Below are 24,162 nucleotides of genomic sequence, written 5' to 3' on the forward strand. Positions count from 1 at the left end.
TTTTAAGTGGATTGGACTTGGTTTACCCTCCACTACATCCCTGAATGTAGCTAACACTACCTTTTTCTCCCATGTCGTTAAGATATGGGTTCACCTTAGCCCGAGGTTCACCTCTGACCGCTGTCCTTCACTCTGCTTCCAAATTACTTCTAGTCAATAAGTGGGGAGACTTATTTTAGCAGGCTATAAAATGTCACATTTTGAATGTGCACGTGACATTGCAATCCTCAAGTTGGTCAAAGATACCCTAAGTCCTGAGTGTGTGGTAAGTTCTGTTCTGAGCCCTTTTCACTTCCCTAATTTTGTGTTACCTCTCAGTAGTTGCAGCACAATTTCGATCCGACGGGCTGCTGAACTCTGCCTCTGGATGAATGGAGGAGGAGAAGGATAAATTCTCCCTCAGTCGGAAGGATAATTTTACACGGCTACATATTGTGTTAAATTGTTGTAATTGACTTTTTTCTGGTGCTGATTTCATACGTTTCCCAGAATACCCCCCCCCCCCCCCTCTTCACTTAAAACACCACGTGCCCTATCTTCCGACAGGCGCTATCCCCTAAAGGCTGAATTATGCTCACCCTGCCGTGAAGGGCGCGGGGGTGGAGCGAGGGGCGGGCGCGTCAAATTACGTAAATTTGTTGGGCGTGGTTATTCGCTAGCTCCAGCGGCCGCTCGCGTTGTGCCTGATATTTTTTCTAACAGCGCGAGCTTCTCTCCAAACATGGCCGCATTCAAACCATTGAGCCCTGAACACTGAGCTGTGTTTTCGCCACATTTCTTGACCCATGTGGTAGGCTATAAACTTAGATTTGCAACTGTTCGTTTTTAGTCATTTCACCAAGTAAATGTGTTGTGTTGAGAGCATTATTGAGAGAGATTAAAAGCAGCACAGAGTAGTAGGCTATCAGGGCTGAGTAGTAAAAATGGCTTTCAGTAAAAACAAGTTTGGTGAGTCCTTCATGTGCTGATGTGCGGTCGTTTGAGAGTGAAAGCGCACTCAGTACTGCACAGCGTTCCATTGCGACTTTTCACGGGCTGTTTTCACCATTGTACAATACATGTTGATCACTTTCTGAGTATAATGGCATCAGCCCCAGCGCGAGGTCTCCACGGTGACTCACGGAGACTCGCGGGGCCCCACCCCCACGGAGCTTTGCTCGAGCATAAGAGCACCTTAATAGCGCTTGTGCACCCATTTGCACGTGCCTTATGGCAGGGAAGATAGCAGTCCGCCTTGCGCCGTCCGCCAGGTGTTATGCAGAGTTTTGCACCCCAGCGCTGGCAGCATCCCCACCTCACGGGAGCATATTATAATGATTTATACAGAAATGTAACTGTTTAAAAGTGATATAATTGTCTGGTAGACGTGACCTCCCTGATTTCTAAGTTAAAAAAGCCCCAAAATATGTTGCGGAAACGTTCACGGCACCTGTCGCAGACGCAAATTAGAGCCGTGCCAAAATCATCTGCGCCCCCAAATGCCTGCGCAAACGGGATTTGGGCGGTCTTAACTACCAGAATTATTCACAGGCGTGGCCAGGCAATGCTGGGCATTACGTCAATCAAAACCAATCAGACTCCCGTCTCGCAATGGCTGTTTGTGTGAGGCATGCAATGTGCTGTAATTCTCTCCATGCGTAATAGAGTGTACTCACTCGTGCGAGGACAGAGAGAGCTTAATGACAGATCGTCTGTGGTGCCAACGACCCTCCGGGCTATGAAGGTAAATAGCCTATGTCCATTGTCCAACACGTTTTCTCAATTCATTTCCCTCTTTCAGGGAGTTCCCCAAGCCCCGGCAGTTGGCTATTTTGGCCTCTGGCCTGCCGGTTACTTTATACACTGTAGAAAATATATATATATATATATATAAATATATTTGTAGAAAATATGTAGAAAATATATATATATATATATATAAATATATTTTTACAGTGCACCTGAGCGCAACATACAAGATACCCGCTGAATAAGTGTCCAAATGTTCATGTCATTCTGGCCAATACCCACTTCTGTTATAACATTTCAGTCTGGAATATGGAATATCTTTCAATAATCTTTATGACTAAAAGGCTAGAAGTAATCTCATGTGTAAGAAATGACTGTTCTACATTGAAGTAGAAATTTAAATAATTAACTCGTTGGTTTTGGATTTATTTAGCTTCAAGAGTGCATTTCTGTTCTTGTGTGACCCTCAACACAGGCTTTGAGAATCCCGGGCCACTTACTGATACTTAGGCTTAAATTAACCCACTCATATTCTGGTTTATTTCTAGAAAAACATTTTGGCTAGTGGAAATTCTAATTGGCTGGTAACTTCTAGCAGCCATATTGGCAGGTGGTCAAAAAAGTTAATTTCAAGCCCTGCAGGGAGAGCAAGTGGTGACATAGGAGTGAGTGAGAAAAGGATCAAATATTGGTGTTTAAGACTAATGACATCACAACTGTTCATTTAAAATGAGTTATTCCTCTAAACCTGACTTCAAATGCCCAACATTTTTCCGCGCCGGCGCCGTTTGGCCCCCAACCCTCAGCAAAATCTGGCCCTCTGGTAGCGAGGACATTTTTTTGTGGTCCTCTCTATCATCAAAGTTCCAGGGTTACGGCATGACAATATTTGTTCAGCCCCCAGCAACAATCTGGGTTTCTCATGTGCCCTGATCTAGCCTCTTAAATTGGTTCTCAAAGTGAACCAGATTCATGCATTTTAGGCATGGCCCCCCGAACCCCCCAAGAGGGTCCAAGCAAGGTCTACCCACCACAATCTCTCCAAATAATGTGGGAAACATAGTTATTAGTATTTTCTTTGTTCTTAAAAATATACATTGCCTGTTTGTGTTTTGCAATATAGATATTGTTTTATTTATAATTAAATTGAGCATTGGGCCTTTATAAGAATGTTTATTTGTATTATTTCAATTGTCACACTCATGGATACATATTTGAGGTTTGTTTATTAATTGGGAAAAGGACCACTGGAACAAATGAACATGATCCGGCTACTTTTTCAATCTGACTGGCTACTCAAAAGTTTGGGGAACTCTCTGCTCTTTGCGATGTGATAAAAGTTTCTCATTGACTTATAGTTGATTGCCACACTGATTTATGTGCTAATACCCAATTTTCGCAGCATAATTTGATGTCTAGGCTGTGCGTAATGACATATTCAAAAGGAATTCTACTTTGCGCTGCACGGAGATTATGGGTGCGCTCCCAGCGCAGGGAGGTATTTGTGCGTAAGAGGTCCTTTTCAAAGCTCTTAGCGCAAAGCTCTTAGCGCAAAGTAATTGCGCGCAGCTGACGATAGGGTAATGCCATCTATCCCACATTTTAGGCTGAAACGCCTGTTTTGGCATGTGGCAGCCAATGCCCAGTACAATTATCACAGGCATGTGCTTGTGTCCGCCCCCAATTTGCATTGCGCACGGCTTTAAACGAGCGCAAATGCTAAATTAGCACTTTTGGGAAGATAGGGCCCCACGTCTTGTGGCTGTAGTGCATTCTGGTCTGTTGAGGCTCCTGCGGGTGGAGAAATGGATCTCTCTGCCTCTTCCTGTGTGACTGTTGAACGCCTGTGTAAAATGGCGTCTAAAAAGAAAGAAGTCCTCGCTCTTTGATTCTGAGCGACTGACACCAAAATTTGGTGTTTAGTGTTGACGTTTTTGATAGCTGGAAATATTCTGCCGTCACGGCGTCTGTTTGGCCAGTTATCCAGGGGAATAACGTCAGCTGGATTAGTGCAGTTTTTGATCGCTGTTTGTTATGTCTGTTTTTCAGTCTACTCTACAGTGCAGCTCATCCCCTCTCTGAGAAACTAGGCCCTGCTGCTGGGCCATGCTATTCTAAAGTGGCTGTTATCGCCAGCATTGTTTTTGTTCTTAATTCAGCTCTGATGGGGTCAGTTAAAATAGTTGAAATTTGTTCTTCTACGCCCTTGTTTCTTAAACCATGGGTCCTCTGCTGGGGTGCGTCCCACACCGTAGCAGTATATTTTCATGTGCTTGGGTCTGCTGAGAGACTGAGGCCCCCGCCTGTTTGAGAAGGTTGATTTTAGGCATGGTTTTGGTTTTAGGTGATAGTCTGCTGGAGATGAATCAGAGCTATTACTTGTGTGCCACCTTGTTTGTGTAGGGAGGCAGTTGGGGTAATGACTGGCCAGAGTAAAATGTCCATGTAGCCCATTTTGCCTGCATGGGTTTGCATTTAGCTCATGCTATTCTGTGACCACTCTCTGTCCTCACAATTAAAACTACCTGCACTGCATAATCTGGAAAATAATCTGGGAAACCTGTTGCTAGGTGGGCCTATTGCGTAATAAACGTCACACATCATGTACAGATTTCTCTATTCAGCATTGCAGTAACTAGGGTTGCTCCGATCACATATTTTGCCACTGATCACCGATTGCCGATCACCTATTAGAAATATCTGCCCAACCAATCATCGACCGATCACCGATCACCGGTATATATATATATATATATATATATATATATATATATATATATATATATATATATATATATATATATATTTTTTTTAAGCAGCTATAGCAGTCTATTATAGAACCGTTTCCATTTTACATATAGGCCTACATTTCATGCATCAAATTGAAAGTGCAGCACATCTTTTTTTCTACATCAATATTTTATATTGTGTAGGCTAAAGGAAACCGCCAACATGATTTTTTGTGTGTGAGATAATTGGAGCACAAGACTGTTGAACTCAATGGCTAGAAGAATCTTATTTATAGTTCAGTCCAGTTCCCTCAGTTCAGTTTATAAAGGAAAAAAAAAAAATCCACTTCGGGATTTCCATGTTACAAGTTCAATGCAGTTCAGTTCACTCAACAAAAATACTCCATTACGGGATTTCCCGGTTACACAAAAAAAATAACTTCGACCCAAGGAAACTATTTCATAGATTTATAAGCTAAAGCGGCTAAAGCTAACCGGAGCTTTTAACGTTACGAGGATACACGCAAATATGGATCAAACACGGACTTAACAGCACGCAAATGCCTCGGTAGGCGGGAGGACTGGAGGTAACTTCTCTCTGCTGAGTCTGCTCTAATCACCAGCTGATTTGTGTGATTCAAAGACGCAAGGGGTGTGTTGACAGTCTGTGTGGTGTGTGGAGGTGAGTACACTGACGAAAGCAAACCCTGTGATTTGCAACACAATGATATAAACGTTAGAGCACAATATGAAAGTTAAACGATAGACATTGAGGACATGAAAATGGGCTGTCCCATGTTTCTCACGTGCAGCATGATCGGCTATGCAATCGGCGACAATAAAGTAATTCTGCAATCAGCCGATCGCATATTTGAGGTCAAAATCGGCCGATACAGATTGCGTGCCGATCGATCGGAGCACCTGTCCTCTAGGGCTGTCACTTTTCATTCGAAATTCGAATGCAACTTCGAATGTGGGGGAGGGGTTCGTGTTTGATATGTAAATTGACTGTTCGATTTTTTTTTTTTTTTTTTTTTTTATGAACCAAAATTAACCAACTGCTGCTTGCTGGTAATGTTAATCCCATGTCAGAAAAAGTCTCCAGATTTGTTGCGTTAGTCTCTTATGAGAAAGATTGTCTCCAGGGTCTGAAAAGTTGTCTCGAGTTGGATGCAGCCAAGTTTGTGAGGCAGTGTTGTGACTGTGAGCGTCCAAGCTAACACGTCGGGCTGGCCTGGACTGAAAAAAAAAAAAAAAAAAAAAAAAATTATTAACCAAAAAACTTCGAATATATTCGAACGAATTTCGGGCAATTAAAGTTCGTTCAAACTTTATTTGGGGAAAAAGTGACAGCCCTACTGTCCTCTAGCAGTAACGTCCCCTATTGTTTGACAAGTTGTTTACAGAGTAATGACATCACCATTTCATAACTTATCCAGTTGCCGGTCGTAAATAAGGTGAATGCATAGAAGCTCTGCTGATCAGAAATAGGTTTTATGAGCCTGCCTATTATGCAGAGCAAATTTAGTTAGACTTGACACATGCCTCATCCACCACCCCCATCCCCTCCCCCCCCAAGCCAGGGTTCCACGCTTACCATTTTCCCAAGGAGCACATGTGCTCCTGAGTTGAAAAAGTTAGGAGTTAGGAGAATTGTACTAGGGGCACAATTTCAAATTTTATACAGAATGATATATCATGTATTCGATATGATTCTATTAATCTCTGATGTTACAATTCAAAGTATTATCATGATGCGACATTCATTGGCTGTTGTTGTCATTTAATTATAATAAAACTTTTTTTAATAATCGGTTTGCCTAATATGTCCAATACTATCCACTAGGAGTGGGAATCACCAGATGCCCACGATACGATACTAAAACGATACTTGAGTCACGATACGATAGTATTGCGATATTGCGATATGCTAGTATTGCGATATATTGACTATTGCGATATTGCGATATATTGTCACTCCTAACTCCTTTTCCTTGACTTCACCGGAAGTAAAACATGCAGTGTTTTTTTGTTTTGTTTTGTTTTTGCCCCACACGTAGGCTATACATTATTAAGCTTCTCTGGACTCATTACGCCACTGCAGGCGCGTACTGCACCATCCAGCGCTTCGGGCAGATGCCCGGTGGCCTGGCATGGCATGGCCTGCATTTTTTTTTTTATATCGATACTTGGCGTCCAAATATCGATACAATATCGTCAGGCAAAATATCGCGATACTATGGTGTATCGATTTTTTCCCCCCACCCCTACTATCCACTTTAAAAAACAATTTTTATAAAAATGGCTTTCCATTTTTATAGTTTTTCCTTGTTATACCATTGGTCATTGGTGTGCTTATTGTGTTGTGTTATTGCATTATGTTGTTTAAATGCTTTAACTTCATTTTATTTGTATTGGGTAGGGTTGTGCAATGTCATGAAAATACCCATCGTGATTGTTTTACAGTGAAACATCGTTTTGGATGATGGCATCGTTGCGGGTGGGGGGAATAATTATTTATTTATTAAGTCGCTGCATTGCTGTAATTCCATTTGGCTAGCCGCTGCAATGCATTCACGTTAACAACACAGGACAGCTGAGCTTTATGATACCAGCGGGCTTGGATAGGCTATTAGCCTCTGCTCTGTGCTACAGCACAGAGCCAGGTGACTGAAGTGGGCAGTGGCTGTCACTACCAGCAATTTGAACGGCGCAAAACAAATAACGTTATTACAGATCCTCACCAACAACGTGTGTGTGTTGAATTTAACTAGCTGGCAGAAAACTAACTGAATTACTGGCTGATATAACGTTAGATTCGCGTGGGCTTTTGAACCTAGAGAGAGTTTAGGATAAATGGCTAGAGAAACGCAGCTGCTCTATCTAGTATGGAGCGACTCCAACTTTCACTTTGGAAACAGGCGAGTTAAATTCACAGTTGAAGACTTGTACTCACGTTGGGTTGAAAACAGGAAAAAACTTGAAGTTTCTTCTTTGTCTTAAAAATGTTCACAACACAGCCGACTTCTCACGCGCTGGGGACGCCCCGGCATCATTAAACAATCGCACCCAGTTCAGAGAAGCAGTGGAGCGGAGGAGGGGGAGGAAGTGGGGGAGTGGAGGCTTTCCTAAACTGAACTGGGCGCGCTTGTTTAATGTCACCGGCGCGTCCCCCGCGCGTCACGGTAAGTGGACTTGGCCTTTTTATGCCTCCGCCGGCGAAGCCAGGCCGAAGGCATTATGGATCCGGGTTGTCCGTCCGTACGTACGTACGTACGTACGGCCGGCCGTCCGTACGGATGTCCGTCCGTCCGTCCGTACGGATGTTTGTTAACGCGATATCTGAGGAACGCCTTGACGGAATTTCATCAGATTCGCCTTAAACATTCACTTAGGCTCAAGGATGATCTGATTAGATTTTGGTGGTCAAAGGTCAAAGGTCAAGGTCACTGTGACCTCTCGAACGCCATTTTCAAGCTTGTTAACGCGATATCTGAGGAACGCCTTGACGGAATTTCATCAGATTCGCCTTAAACATTCACTTAGGCTCAAGGATGATCTGATTAGATTTTGGTGGTCAAAGGTCAAAGGTCAAGGTCACTGTGACCTCTCAAACGCCATTTTCAAGCTTGTTAACGTGATATCTGAGGAACGCCTGGACGGAATTTCATCAGATTCGCCTTAAACATTCACTTAGGCTCAAGGATGAACTGATTCCATTTTGGTTATCAAAGGTCAAAGGTCAAGGTCACAGTGACCTAACAAATGCCATTTTCAAGCTCGGTAACGCCATATCTCAGTAACACCTTGACTAAATTTCTTCACATTTGGCTCAAATATCCAATTCTGCAAAGAAACGCCTTGATGCAATTTCTTCCAATTTGGCTCCAACATCCACTTGGACTCAAGAATGAACTAATGGCGGAGGCATAAGTCCGCGTTGCGGTCGTTCTAGTTTATTATTTTATTATTACAATTTTAATTCGAAGAGATAATTAATTACGATGATCCGATGTAGAAGGCTCAGAGGTCGATGGGGGGTCGGCCCATCATGATGGTCGATGCCATCGTCCATCGTGCCAACCCTAGTATTGGGTGTGGTGGAAAGTGACATATCCCACAGTGTGGCATCAGGCAACAGTAGGGAGAGTATTCAGGTTTTACCCTGCATGATGCAGACTGCATCCAGTGAAAATCACTGACCATCTAACGTTATACTGGGTGAATATGCAGCCAATGTTAGCTGCTGTACTATTAGTTTGATAAAGGAAGCAAGGAATGTTGAAAACGATAGCAGTGTATTATGTGTGTAATGTTATTCAGATAGCTGATATAGATGGTGGTGATATAGATGGTCCATGGCTGTCCATGATGCTGATATAGATGGTCCATGGCTGTCTATCTAACAGACAGCATAATGTTAGTAAATCTTTCTTTATATAGTGTGCACTTCAAACTGAGTTTACCAAGGTTACACAATAAAGGGACAGCAAATGGTGTTCAACACAGTAGCTGCAATGGCAGTGGCCACAGATTAGTGCTTGCCCACTGATTTCACAGTTGTACCAGGAAAAACACATTGGAATAACTAGATTTGTGCAGCACTTAAAGTTATAAAATGCTGTAGCAGTCAGCTGCATATGAATTTTAAAATGAGACTTAGGTCGTTTTCACACCGGAACGTTTAGGTCGACTTAACTGAGTTTTAGGGCCAAACACGGCGCGACTGGGTCAGTGTGAACATGCCACTCGAACTCGTAGTCGACGTAATTCACTCGCTCTCGGTTCAGCTGGAGAGGGTGGTTTCGGAGCGGCTTGCGTCGCCCTAACCCTACCCTAAATACGGCGCGAGTGATGTGTGAACGCGCGCCGACTTCAGCTCGTTCTAATGCTGTATTTCTAATGTTAACGTCAATTCGGCGTTCACAAACATTGCATAAACAGTTATTGGCCAAATTACCACCAAGGGCATAGCAAGCCTAGCGTTACAAACGTTAATGTTTACAACTTACCTGGCTGTTCGCCGATAATATCTGCGTATGGTGAGGGCTTCACGGTTCAACAGAAGCAATCTGCGCCTTGTCCTGCTTTGTCTGGAGATTCGCATCCGCCGCCTCCATTACATGAAAACATTGTTTTCCAGATGCAGCCGTGCCTCGTTTTCAAATTCAACACTTTACCGATATTGAAAGAGACAAACGATGTACAATGCAAAAAGCAGTACCAAGAGCAAACGGCGTTGTTCATTCTCCATTCTCCATCTAGGGACAAATATTGCAAACTAGCAATAGGCTATAAATGTCAGGATATATAACAAAGACTGTGAATGCTCTATGTTTATGTATCTGTCCCTATAGAAATAAACTTTTCAATCAATCGTTCAGTTCTGTTTACATGCCGGGCTTCCTTTCCGGGTGGAATTACGCTATACACGTCTACTTCCGTCTGGTTGGCATGGATACATGACGCTCCACTCTGTAGAACGACGGCCTGGGCGCGGTGATAAAAAACACATGTGAAACGAAGCCGCTCTAGTTGAAAATTGAAACATTGTATACTTTTCACTGCTGCGGCAGCGCCTGGCTCGACCCAAATATGTGTGAAAACGACCTTATATTCAGCAGAGCAGAAATGGCAAAACCTTGTGATAGACAGTAATGTTATAACCCTACAAATGCAACCTTTTAGTGCCAGACAGTATAAGATGCTGAAGAGCCACTCTGCACATTTCACAAACTGCCACAGTAGTCAAGCTGACGAGACAAGGCCAAAGTTTCATGTCATTTGGCCGGTGGTTGGTGTGATTTTACACCCTGATTATAGTGCTGTTGTCAGGAGGATGCTTATATCGGAACTCCCGTAAACTCCTCGAGTGATGTCACCGTTTGTTGTGGTTGTTGTTGTCGTAGCCAGTAGTCAAGCTGAAGCTGCCTCAGGTGCTCTCTAAGAAGACCTTTGACCATGTTTAACTAGCACTTTAATGGGATTATATTGCTGCAGCTAGGGAAAATGCTGACTTGACTTCTCGGAACTGGGCTAAGCCGTTGGTTGACTGGGTGGTGTCTGAGTGACGTCTGGGCCTGTACTTCTACTCTGGGCCCAGTTTGTGCTGCAGGTGTGGTCATGCAGGTGTGGTCATGGTCTGTGGCACTGTGGGCGAGGCCGCCCTCATCCCTTTCACTCACAGCTGAACTGGGATCACTGCTGCTTGCTGTGATTCGTTGTCGCACGGATAAAAAGGTTCTTACACATCAAATTGGGCTTATTGCCAGATCTAAGTTTAAATTGTGAGTTGTGGAGAAAGTTGGTTTGATGCCGGAATCAGTGGTTCACAATGCATTTTTTAGTTGCTTTTCTCTTGATTTATGTAGCATGTCAAAAGCTAATTCTGTTTTTAGAAGTATGAATAGTATGGATATATTATGTTTTTTTTGCATATTTTATGACATGGTCATACAATAAAATCTCCGGTAGAGTTGAAGGATATATAAAATGAGGCCCTGGATGATTTACGTTGATCATTAACAGTAGCCTATATGAAGTCATTTTGGAGTTCAGTCATAAGAATCCACTGTTTAGCTGAAGTTATTCACTGCAATAACCTGCAAGACCTTATAGACCTCATAGGGCAGCCAGCCACGGTATTGATTTTTTCCATACCGCACAAATTAGCAGAGCCAAAAAAAAAAAAAAACAGCCAGCAGGAATATTTATTTGGTCAGCATTCAACAGGCAAGGAAGCATTCATAATTGAAACACAGACATCATGCACACTCCTATCAGACAACATGCACACTCCTATCAACATGCACACTCCTATCAGACAACATGCACACTCCTATCAACATGCACACTCCTATCAGACAACATGCACACTCCTATCAACATGCACACACTCCTATCAGTCAACATGCACACTCCTATCAACATGCACACTCCTATCAGACAACATGCACACTCCTATCAGACAACATGCACACTCCTATCAGTCAACATGCACACTCCTATCAACATGCACACTCCTATCAGACAACATGCACACTCCTATCAGACAACATGCACACTCCTATCAACATGGACACTCCTATCAGACAACATGCACACTCCTATCAGACAACATGCACACTCCTATCAACATGCACACTCCTATCTGCATTTGTGGACACAAATATGAGCCAACATCTTGCCTTGATGTATGGCCAATAATTCTCATGACAGTGGAGAGGCGTGTGTGCGCACTTTCTCTCACATGTCCACCTCACACGGGGCACCTGCGTCAGGCTGTCCTCACTCGCTGAGCAAAGGGAGTAAATGCTCCTCGGATTTATTTGTGGTAAGCAAGCATTTTGGTTCACCTGGTCATACCAGCGCTTTTTACCGCCACTAAATCACGCTTCTGGTCCCCCGACTGCATTCACTTTGTTGTTCCAGAATGACTTTTTTTCTACACGTGGGAAAAAAGGGGGTTTCCCTGGCTGCCACCAACACTTTCAACTCAACCGGAGAGACATTCTGTGCCTGCGGTGGGCATGATATCAGCTTGAGTCTGCGCCTGCCCTGCGGTGGGCATGATATCAGCTTGAGTCTGCGCCTGCGGTGGGCATGATATCAGCTTGAGTCTGTGCCTGCCCTGCGGTGGGCATGATATCAGCTTGAGTCTGCGCCTGCCCTGCGGTGGGCATGATATCAGCTTGAGTCTGCGCCTGCCCTGCGGTGGGCATGATATCAGCTTGAGTCTGCGCCTGCCCTGCGGTGGGCATGATATCAGCTTGAGTCTGTGCCTGTGGTGGGCATGATATCAGCTTGAGTCTGCGCCTGCCCTGCGGTGGGCATGATATCAGCTTGAGTCTGCGCCTGCGGTGGGCATGATATCAGCTTGAGTGCGCCTGCGGTGGGCATGATATCAGCTTGAGTCTGAGCCTGCGGTGGGCATGTTATCAGCTTGAGTCTGAGCCTGCGGTGGGCATGATATCAGCTTGAGTCTGAGCCTGCGGTGGGCATGTTATCAGCTTGAGTCTGAGCCTGCGGTGGGCATGTTATCAGCTTGAGTCTGCGCCTGCCCTGCAGTGGGCATGTTATCAGCTTGAGTCTGCGCCTGCCCTGCAGTGGGCATGTTATCAGCTTGAGTCTGCGCCTGCCCTGCAGTGGGCATGTTATCAGCTTGAGTCTGTGCCTGCCCTGCGGTGGGCATGACGTGAGTGTATAACCACGGTGATGCGATGACCGCGACAGCCCTAAATAGACCTAATCTCTATTTAACCAGGCTGGTCAGTTAATAACATTCTACTTTATAGTCACCTGGCAAAAGACACGTAGGCAAAAGACACATGGTCTCTGTCTTGAGTCAAGGGGATAGGAGAAAATAAATATTTGATAGAAATAAAATAAATTCAGTGATTCACTGGAAGTGAGAAAAAATAACTTGTATCTGACAATTGCAACATCAAACAACAAGGGAGAGCAAGGTCATGGTGAGTGGGCCTCACACCAGATTTACATTGACCAACTTGGATATGATGAGGTGAGCCACATTAGGAAACTGAATAACTGATGTATCATTACCATTATTATGCATGCAGTTAAGTTTAAGGTTACATTCTGAGTCATTCGCTGGAGAAGCAACTTGTAGACATGTCATGATGAGGTGAGATGAATTCTGGGTAAGGGAAACTGCGATCAAGGCACAAGGTTGTTTTATTGTTGGGTAGGTCTCTCCTGGGGAAAATCCTCTGCATCACTCTGCAGGAAGTGGAAGATGGAGGGTTTCCACTTTAAAAGCATCAGTGGCTCATGCTTTAGATTACTGTTTGTACTACAGTATTGTTTATACATGTAGCTTACGATATTTATACACACAAATAACTGCAATACCTGACCGTCATGTAGCTTATTTAAACTGTATTAATACTGCTATATCAATAACTGCCTATAAGTGTATATACCCATTACTGTACATATATTCCCTTCATACACACACTTTCAATATAGATGCTCTTTCATACACTCATTATTATTATTATTGCATTCTGCATTGTATATAGTAGTTAATGCTAATGTTTAATTATCCTTTGTGATTCTTGTTTGTTTTAGCCTGAACCTAATTTTTCTTTTTGTTTGTGTGAGAGTACACTGAGAGTTCAAAAATAAATCTCCATCTTTGAGAATTGAAGTTGTCTGCTGAGTCTGCCTACCTACCACCTTCCTTGCCACTCGGGCCGGCTTCCTCACATTCCAGCGAACCGGAGCCAATTTCCTTGTATGTGTACATACTTGGCCAATAAAGCTGATTCTGATTCGGGCTTTCCTGGGGAAGCTATGCAGGTCTGGCCTAGGATACTCCTTGAATGGGAGACTGGTGCTGGAAGTGGTGTTGGAGGACCAGTAGGAGGTGCTCTTCCCCTCTGGTCTGAATGGTCTGATGAATAATCTGGCGTGATGAATAATCTCCCCAATGACCAAGAGCAGAGACAGGGATTCTGTCCTGTGAGTGAGCACTGTCCTTCGGATGAACGAGGTCCTGACACTCTGTGGTCATTAAAGATCCCATCGGCACCCTAAACTTCTGAGTAGCCAGCCAGATAGGAAAAGTAGGGAGTAAGGGATGTTTGCGGTGTTTGTTCTGGTGGTCATTTATTTTCTCAGTGCAATTTTTCTTAATGCATTTTAGCTGTCTAGCATCTATTTAGCATTATAATGTTTAATATCATAAATGCAACCCCTCTGCTTCTGAGCACATGCTTTATTGTATCTGTGTTGTGTGGTTCTGAAAAGGTGGACCACCTTTTGTTTAACTCTGAAAACAGTCCGAGTCAGACAGACCGACCTGCCCCATTTCAAAGCACGTTTATTTATTTTTGCTTGCTCGGATGAGTTAATTTCCACATCTCTGTATATTTCCACTCAAATTATTTTAATAAAATTAAAATAAATTGCTGCTCCATTTAGTCGTTTCTTTCTTTAATACAGGCATCTAGACTATTCTCTCTGGCTTATCCACTCAATGGCTTTACAGATGGAAGCGCTGGTCAGTCTGTCAGCCAGCTCAGTCATTGAAAGGCGTGATGCCACATGGTAGTATAAGCACGGGGAGTGTGTGTGTGTTTGTGTGTAATATAGGTCATCATCGTGCAGTGCTGCAGTCTGTCCTGTTTAGTAGCACCAGTCACTGCAAGGCTCTGTCCATCTGCCAGGCTGACCGGCTGGGTCCTCCAGGCTGACCGGCTGGGTCCAGGCTGACCGGCTGGGTCCAGGCTGACCGGCTGGGTCCAGGCTGACCGGCTGGGTCCAGGCTGACCGGCTGGGTCCAGCACTCTGTCAGCCCCACTTTGCTCACTCTCTCTTCTCTTTGCTGACCTCTCGTTTCTATACGTCTTATCGTCTGATCAACAGATCGTAATGCACACAAAATCTGATCTTCCTTGCCTTGCCATTTTCAAAACCATATATGGAATTATTCTGAATTATACATGGTTTGCAGTGGACCCAATCCAGCAACAGTGTGCATGCAAGCAATTTACAGAGACATAGTGGTAGAACGATAGACATAAATAATATGGACGTAGCTATCCCATTAAATGTCTTCTCCCTGGTGGAGTTCAAACATTGGATTTTTCGTCAGCAGAGTGGGAGGGAATAGGTTGAGTCCTTCCACACCTCACGTGAGATTGGAGTTTCCCAGAGCCGCAGCTTCGCCTGCTATTGGTCCGTGATTGGCAAGCTGCGCGATCACTGGACAGGCGATCTGTCAATCACCCCCTTTTCTATCATCTATTTTACTCCAAACGGGCGAGTTACAGACTGTTTTAACTTGACAACAATAACAAATGGTCACAACCCACCTGGATATCCGGTTTACTTCCTGTATACAAAGCTGAGCGCAGGCTGATATTTGGCTCAAATTAAAGGCCCATTCCGTCGGTTCTGGCGAGAAATAAATGTGCACAAAGTGTTTATTATTGGCAATGAGTGAATGCGCCTTGACGTAACTTAAAAATGGCGACCAGGGCCGTTTCTCTCAGACCAGCCGTTCAGAACATACATGGAAAAACCGCAGTTTCGAAGTGGATAGCATCTCCCGCCACAGCTAGAGGATGTGACGTCTCGCACGTTCACGAGCTTGTCTCTTGTCCTAGACGCTAACAGGAAATGGCTGAAGTAGCTTTTAACGTTACGTTCGTCGCTAGCTGCTAGCTAAAGGAAACAACAACACAGACTCCAGAAAAAGTCCAGACTAAATAAATAAATATTTATCTAATGAAGCCCGTCTGGCCAGACAGCAGCAATGTGACCGACATCGGGGGGAAACTAGAGTCAGGACTGTGTTTTCGGTTCATGAAGGAAACTTGCTGCTTGTAGCTACTGTAATGTGGTTTTGACCAGATAACGTTAGCTGCTTGCTAATGGATTTTCAAGATTCAAGATTTTTACTGTCACTCCGTAGTACAAATATCTGACCACCTGGTCAGAAACTCTGCTAACATTACCGTCTTGTGTGAAGTAATGCAACCCTAACGTTACTACCGTTATGCTTATGGTCATGGAACATTATTGTTTGACTGTATTTAGCTGCGGTGGTGAGTCTGCCTGAACGTTAGCTTGATGCTATACGCGGCTAACTAATAGATTTAGCTATATTTATAGAAATTACCACCAGCCCCACTAATAACGTTACTGTCTTGTGTTGATAATGAATCTAACAGTCGGAAATATGCCTAACGTTAGCCTACTGTCTGTTATGCTTACGGTACATTGTTTGACTGTTCAGTTTGGACGGTACCGTACATACAGGGGGAGCAGGCTATTTCCTGGCTTGTGCTAACATGAGTATCCACTTCCCGCAGCCAGCAGGCTCTGACTGCAGTTGGCTGCAGTGGGACTGCACATACTAGTAACGTTAGCTTGATGCTAATCGCGGCTAACTAATATTAATTTACATTTATAGAAATTACCACCAGCCCCACTAATAACGTTACCGTCTTGTGTGGATAATGAATTTAACAGTCGTAAATATGCCTAACGTTACTGTTATGCTTATGAAACATTGTTTGATTGTTCAGTTTGGTCAACTCCAGGCATTACACGGTAGGCTACCGTACATACAGGGGGAGCAGGCTATTTCCTGGCTTGTGCTAACATGAGTATCGACTTCCCGCAGCCAACGCAAGCCAAAACACGACCAAACATGCCACAATAACGTCCCCTAATTCATCCAGAATCCTTCCTGGGCATCTCGAGGCTGATCTGACCGATAAATTGTGCAGGTTGCTGTTTTCAAGTGACTTTTATGAGTTAACGTTACAAAGCAACGAACAGCTCTGCTGTTGCCAGGCAACTGCTTGTGCGCGTGCGAGTATGGTGCCCGCGCGTCAGCTCGTTCACACGCTGCCTGCAGTTACACTAACGGCCACCGGCGTCAGTAATAGTGAGTACTGACGGATTGGGCCTTTAAATGTTAATGTTAGGCCGTGTCCCCGACACACACAGTAACAACGTAGCCTATTTCGGTTTTTATGTCTTGTAGTTAGTTATTGTTGTTGTTGTTGATACTTGCCATAACGAACCACCCCTGTTGGAAAGACGTGCACACGCTGGGTAGCAGTAGGAAACATTGTCGTCTGGTCCAGAGCTAGCCTGAGAGGCTAATACAAGCTACATGTTACAGAGTAAGCTGACTAAGCATGTGAGCGGAGTGGAGCGGTGATAATTACCGCTCCTCGCTCATGGAGCGGCCCTTTCCACCTGTTCCATCACTCACGGCCGCTACGCTCCAGACTGCTCCCCGCTCAAAATAAATAGATACTCACAATTCTCTCAAGCTGAGCGCAGGCTGATATTTGGCCGTGTCGCTCCATGCTCCGCTGCACGCATAGGCCTATATTTACATTTAAAGGTTTACATAGCAAGAAAAATAAAAAGAAATAGACGTATATTTGTGTTTCCCCCTGAACGGCTGAGAAAGTGGACACTGTAAATAGTTAGTTAGCACTGTGAAGATGATACAATTGGGTCGGTGGCGGTAATGCAACATTTAAGGATGCCAACTGCCATAAAACACTGAAGATGAAGCTGAGAAAAAGGAAGTGCTGTGGGGTTGCAGCTGGTGAAAACCGTCTATATAAAAAAATTACCCCCCTACAGTTGTTATGAAAAGGTGAAATTAGCTATATCGACCAAAACCGTGTTTTGCCCCTGACTGGAAAGATGTTCAATCGTGTTACAAAGTTGGGCATTTTCATGGGGGAATGCCTACTGCCCCCTACATCTAGTGGCCATTCGAGGAACTACAGCTTTTTAATTCACTTCCGCATCATCGGAGGGAAGGGGGTGGGCTAGCCCACTGGGTAGAACATGGATGCTTATCAATGCAAAGCTCAGCTCTGAGTGTTGCTATGTTTACAGAGACCAAGAGCACTGTGGTTAAGAAGCTACCTGATGCAGGATAAAGCCCTTTTCTGTGAATCAGCTGGGCAGATAAACACTCCACTGTGCCTATATGGATTTGTCCTTCTCATCAGCATGTGAGCTTCTCTTGTTTGCAGTGAATTGGCGCACTCACTGTGTCATCAGCAGACAACAGTAGCCAAGTGTTTTCCTCTGAAAACACTGGCGGCCATATTGCCCTCAGTTCTTGCAGAATCATGCTGATTGATTCTAGGAATTGCTGGTGTACAGTGCTGTCTTGCCAACTGCTGCAAGGCCGGCCCACAGGAAACAGCGCACGCACGCACGCACACACACACACACACACACACACACACACACACACACACACACACACACACACACACACACACACACACACACACACACACACACACACACACACACACACAGAAGGGGCTTATATCCTGGGAGAGCTTATGGTGGTGGCGGTGATGATGGCAGGGTTGGGTTTATTGTGGCCTCCAGTACAGGCTGATGTGAAAAGTGTGTTATGTTGTCAGGAAGTTGTCCCTGTGCTAAAATCAAGATGGAGAAAAAAGACAATTGCCATGTATGGAGCATGCGATTACAATGCAGGAACACATGGGGTGTGGCGCATTTGAATGAGCAACACACAAAGAATACACTATCACCTAGCTTCACTGCTTATGGAAATTGGGAAAAATTGTAATGCCTAAATATAGACATATTGTTTCTATTTTTATATGAAGCATTTTTTTTACCCCCCCCCCCGCGTATAAAATGTAAATGCAAATAGTATCAAGTAGGGGTGTCACGATACACTCAGTTCACGATACGATACGTATCACGATACTGGGTTCACGATAACGATACGATACGATACGATTTTAACAATTTTTTTTTTTACTTGAATAATGACAATATATGACTGGAAAAGTAGTATTTTATTTGAAATGCACAAATACAAAACATGCTGTTGTGGGAAATTGTTATTACAATAACAACTAGAAAAAACATTGGAGATAAGGCTTATCTTGAAATAGAATGAGTTACACCGTCACTTAGATTTACTTTGAACTAAAAGGTTTCTCAGCAGTATAAATTCTCATTATGCATCTTCAGTTTTTCTTCAAACTCAAACAACAAGACTTTTCTTAGTCTATTTTTTATGCATCTTCAGTTTTTCCTGTCAAGTAAACAGTTTTGCCAGAAACTCAATTGAATGGTTTCTCTCCTGTATAACTTCTCATGTGTCTCTTCAGAGACTTGTTCAACTGAACTACTTTCCACACATTGAACTTCAACAAACAAAGACGTTTCTTTGTCTACTTTTGAAAAAAAAAATTTTTTTTTTTTTTTTTTTTTTTTTCACGATATGAGATTTCATCTCAACGATACATATCGTGACGTTTTACTATCGCGAAATTTCGTGGGACGATATATTGTGACACCCCTAGTATCAAGTAATAAAATCGAACACAAAATGACATGCGCAAAATAAACATGATACATTTTCCTTATCGCATTAGTTTTCGTTTTCATTTAAGATGATGCGGAAGGAGTTTCCTCACAGCAGTGTCAGGTCAGGATGTGGAATTGTTTCAAGTAAGATTAAAATAATGCATCTCATAATGTAGCCATCTTGATTTTCTGTCTCTTCCATTGTTTGTTTTGTTTTATTTTTTAATTCAAGCACTCAAACTGCCTGCCTGTGTGTTTGCCTGTGGTGTGCTTTCTCCAGGCTAAGGAGATCCTGACCAAGGAGTCCAATGTGCAGGAGGTGAGATGTCCGGTGACGGTGTGTGGCGACGTGCATGGCCAGTTCCACGACCTCATGGAGCTCTTTAAGATCGGAGGAAAATCTCCAGACACAAACTACCTGTTCATGGGAGACTACGTGGACAGAGGTTACTACTCTGTAGAAACCGTCAGTTTACTAGTAGCACTTAAGGTAAATATTTGGGGCTTTATTTATTGATATAATTATATATTTTTTTAATGCCTCACAGAGTAAAATACCGTAAGGTGCAAGTTGAGGCATTTGAGTACCGGTATGCTAGTATTCCTGCAAGACCTGCGTCAAAGAGTTTATGCAAATACCGTGTGTGTGTGTGTGTGTGTGTGTGTGTGTGTGTGTGTGTGTGTGTGCACACTTCATAATACATTTATAATTGACAACTTAACTTATTTGATACTATTAATTGTCCTAATGGTGTAACCCCTACCTGTATTGTACCCCAAGCAGGATTGCAACCAGAGTAAGCCTCGGTTCACACCAGGTGCTATTAAGAAGCAGCGCTGAAGCTGAGTGCCACGCTAAACCGGTCACACCAGAAGCACTCTTTTTTTCAGTGCCTCGCTCGGCTCGCCCTCCCCCCGCTCACAACTTGCATTGACTTCATGCTTGGCAGCTCGGGTGCAGCGCCCTGCATGCTTGAAAAATAGAACAGAAGCTGAAACTTTCGCTGCAGCGTAGCTTCAGTGTGGCGTGCGGCTGGTGTGAACGGTCTCGCCTGTTAACAAGGACGCCAAAATGAAACTGCAATATCGCTGCGTGGCTTCGGCGTCTGGTGTGAACGAGGGTTAAGCAAGACCTTGGTGTAAAAACACAGCAGTAATGTGCCATGGGGGGCCGAGAGTCTGCAGGTTGTCATTCCAGCCAGACACCACACCAGGTCATTTCACTGATTGGTTGAAACTGTTGTAATCAGCTGTATGGAAGCATTTTGCCTTCCCTGTCAAATCTGATGACGGAAGAAGAGTGGTGGACAGAACCGCTACTGTATGTCGGCATTGTGGCATGAGAAAGCCATAAATAAACACACACACCCCGGATGGGGAAATGTTGGCTTTAGGACAACAAAACAACACGTGGGGCCACCGAGTAGCTTAACGTTAAGTAGCTACAACGTTATGTTTCCAGACTCACCCTGTCTGAATTTCCTCATACTATGCAGCAGTTGCCCACATACCAGTGTCAAGTGACGGCAGGTTAGCAAGCAACAGCCAGGAAGTTAGGCATAGCAGTGCCACGCTAAAACAGGAAGTTGGGTGGTTCTGCCTTCAGAGTAAAAGCGTAAATTGTGTCACTTATGAGAAAAAACTTTTTGAACTGTGCAGGGCAACAAATGGTTAGAGAAGTATAATAGTATAAAAAAAATCAAATTGAAATCGAAAATCTGATTTTGAGAGAAAATATCTGAGATTTTATTTAATTTTTTAATTTTTTGCTGATCCGAAAAATCCATGATCCGTGGCTCAAAATCTGTCACGCGATCCGAACCGTGGGTTTTCTGATCCAGCCCTAGTAGCTCCACCCCCTCTGTTGATCTGGGGTGAGCCGTAGACTAGCAGATGCTTCCTCTGATACATGTGCAGTCGCCAGCCGCTTCTTTTCAGCTGACAGCGAGGAGTTTCACCGGCAGAACGTAGCGACGTAGCTATTCCCCCCTGTTCCCCTCTCCCCCTGAACAGGTGCCCCGACCGACTAGAGGAGGCACTAGTGCAGCGACCACGACTCGTACCCCACTGGCTTCCCACCCGCAGACACGACCAATTGTGTTTGTGGAAACGTCTGACCAAGCCGGAAGTACCGCTGCCGGGAATTGAACCCGAGTCTCCGCGGTGGTAGGCGAGTGCCTTTATCTCTACACTACCCATATGCCCGTTGAATTGTTTTTTGTACAATTCTATTTCTAGTCTCCCAGATTTCGGGGCATGGGGGGCAGACTGGGTGGGGGTGGAGAAATTAACATACAGCTCTTTATCATTCTTGGTATCTGTACCCTTCTATTTCAGGTCCGGTATCGGGAGCGCATCACAATCCTCAGAGGGAACCACGAGAGCAGACAGATCACACAAGTGTACGGCTTCTATGACGAGTGCCTCAGGAAATATGGCAACGCCAACGTGTGGAAGTACTTCACAGACCTGTTCGATTACCTCCCCCTCACTGCCTTGGTAGACTCTCAGGTGAGGAGGCGCGCACGTTGCGTTTAGGCAGTTTCACAGATAACGAGGTTTGGTTAGTTACTTACTTACTGAGCCCCTTCCTTCTTTACTGGGCAGTCTCTAGTGAACAAGACTTTATGGTTTCAATGTTTATTAAACTAACATGTATGTATGAATGAATTAATGAATTTATTCGACAAATAAAAAAATACAATACACCAACAAGCATACAGTATAAAATAATTCATCAGGTTGTCACTATAAAGTGGTTAAACTTATTTCCATTGTGGGGCTGAGTATGTATAGCATTACAAGTATCCGTGAGAGGACAGACTGTTGGAATTCCAGAGATGGGCAGAGAGAATGATTTGTATTTGACACTAATACTACTCTCACCCTTCTGCCTCCTTGTTTCAGATCTTCTGTCTTCATGGAGGCTTGTCGCCGTCCATAGATACATTGGATCACATCAGAGCCCTGGACCGTTTACAGGAAGTGCCACATGAGGTGCAAATAATACTTGATGTGTCTAAACTCTTCAAACACTTCAAAAGCAAAGTTACAAGCTGCTTCACATTCACAAAGTTAAGAATGATGGACATTAAAACGTGATGAACAGAAAATGGGAAGAAATTAATGTCCTTGATTGCAAAATGACACTTATAGCAGAACAATAAAAGTAATGGGATTCTATTGATACTCTATATTGACCCATGAGTCAGAAGGAAATGGCATGTACACTGTAGATGGTATCTTGTTTCTATAATTTAACATATTTCTGGTTGTAGGGAGGGGCTGTTGAAAAGGCAGGGCAAGTTTAGTTATGTAGCACATTTCATACACATCGGCAATTCAAAGTGCTTTACATAAATAAGAAATCAATCTAAATAAAGACATAAGCCCTGGGGAACAGAAAAGTTTTAAGCCTTGAGTTAAAAGATTCTAAAGTGGAGGCAGACCTCAGGGCCGGTCACACAATAGATGAGAGATGATGAGATCAACTTTATTGTCCCCTGGGGGAAATGTGTCTTGGGCAAAAAGTGCATATAGCCACATCCTGGCTTTACAAACACACAACATACAAACAACCAACACATCCTGGCTTTACAAACACACAACATACAAACAACCAACAAACAAAGTAACACTGGGACTTGCACTAATGTCAACAGAGGTAACTCAGGTAAGTGCACTCCAAGACATAATAGTTGCAAAGTCCCATTGCACTATTTGTTCAACTCAGACATTTTCAAGATAACAAAATAGGCAAAGTAAAATACAAAAAATCATTCAGTCAGCATCACATGTACCAAGGGTTGTGCAAAAGGTGTACTGTACATACACTGTAAAGAGATTTCATACATTGTTACCTCTTTGAGGTAGAATAGTAAAAAGAGAAAACCTCAACAAACTTCACAGAGGTCAAATTTAAGATAATAAAATAATAAAAGTCCTCAAATATAAAATCAAGTGAAAATAAGAGAGCAAATAAATAAGCATAGCAAGAGCTTAAACGAGCATAAGCTACAATACCTCCTTTTATAGAGAACCTCCACCTATCATCCTATGGGATACTACAACCGTGAGGTAGGGCTGGTTGTTTGTTAAGTAGTGCAATAGACGTTGGGAGGAAGGAGAGCTTAAAGCGGTTACTCTTGTATTGACTAGCCTCTGTAACGTCTGACAGAAGGTAACAAATCATACTCGGAAAATAAAATGTGTGATGATCGTTCAGAACTCTATGTGCCAGACTGATTACCTTTTTCTCAAAGATGGTCTGAAGAGTTAGATGTTCTTTCATACCTATCACTTTCATTGTGATTCACTTGTTTTTACCATTTTTACAATTCTAGATTTGAGCTGGACAGTAAGAATGCCAAACCATGCAGCCATACCGTATCTGATAAGACTTTCCAGCACAGCATTATAGAAAGTTGTCATGATCTGGGTGCTCACTCCCAACAGTCTGAGTCTTCTAAGTCAAGAAAGTGAAGTCGTCGTGCCAATTTGGCACACAGATAATCAACCTGGACGTTCCATTTTAGCATGCTGTCTATATGTTGTATGCCCAGATATTTATATGATCTGACCTAACTACCTAACCAACCTAACTATATAATAACAAACATTGGGATTGTCTTCAGAAATGGAAACAAAAATACACCGTTGTATCATGTTGTCACTCTTCTCACTTTGAAAGTTGTGAAGTTGGAGGTTTTATATAATCAGAGGGAGGGAGTGTTCAAAAATATGTTATAGTGGTACTGATTGGACATTTTATGTTTTATGCATATAGAGAGGCAAAGTGACCGCTTACTTCCTGCTTCAGCACTGTACCAGAGATTTTCAT

The 24,162-nt window shown here is 43.5% G+C and overlaps 1 protein-coding gene across 1 annotated transcript in view; it reads left to right on the top strand.

Annotated features, from left to right (window-relative positions):
- ppp2cab (protein phosphatase 2 catalytic subunit alpha b) overlaps positions 1-24,162 on the top strand; it is a 28,593-nt gene that overhangs the window by 897 nt on the left and 3,534 nt on the right. Inside the window, exons 2-4 of the mRNA XM_083641772.1 lie at positions 19,603-19,812; positions 21,660-21,833; positions 22,230-22,319. Of these exons, the coding sequence (XP_083497898.1) occupies positions 19,603-19,812; positions 21,660-21,833; positions 22,230-22,319 (474 nt within the window). The remainder of the gene's footprint in view (positions 1-19,602; positions 19,813-21,659; positions 21,834-22,229; positions 22,320-24,162) is intronic.

Source organism: Poromitra crassiceps (assembly GCF_964638095.1).
Source record: "Poromitra crassiceps genome assembly, chromosome: 1".
Taxonomy (NCBI): Eukaryota; Metazoa; Chordata; class Actinopteri; order Beryciformes; family Melamphaidae; genus Poromitra; species Poromitra crassiceps.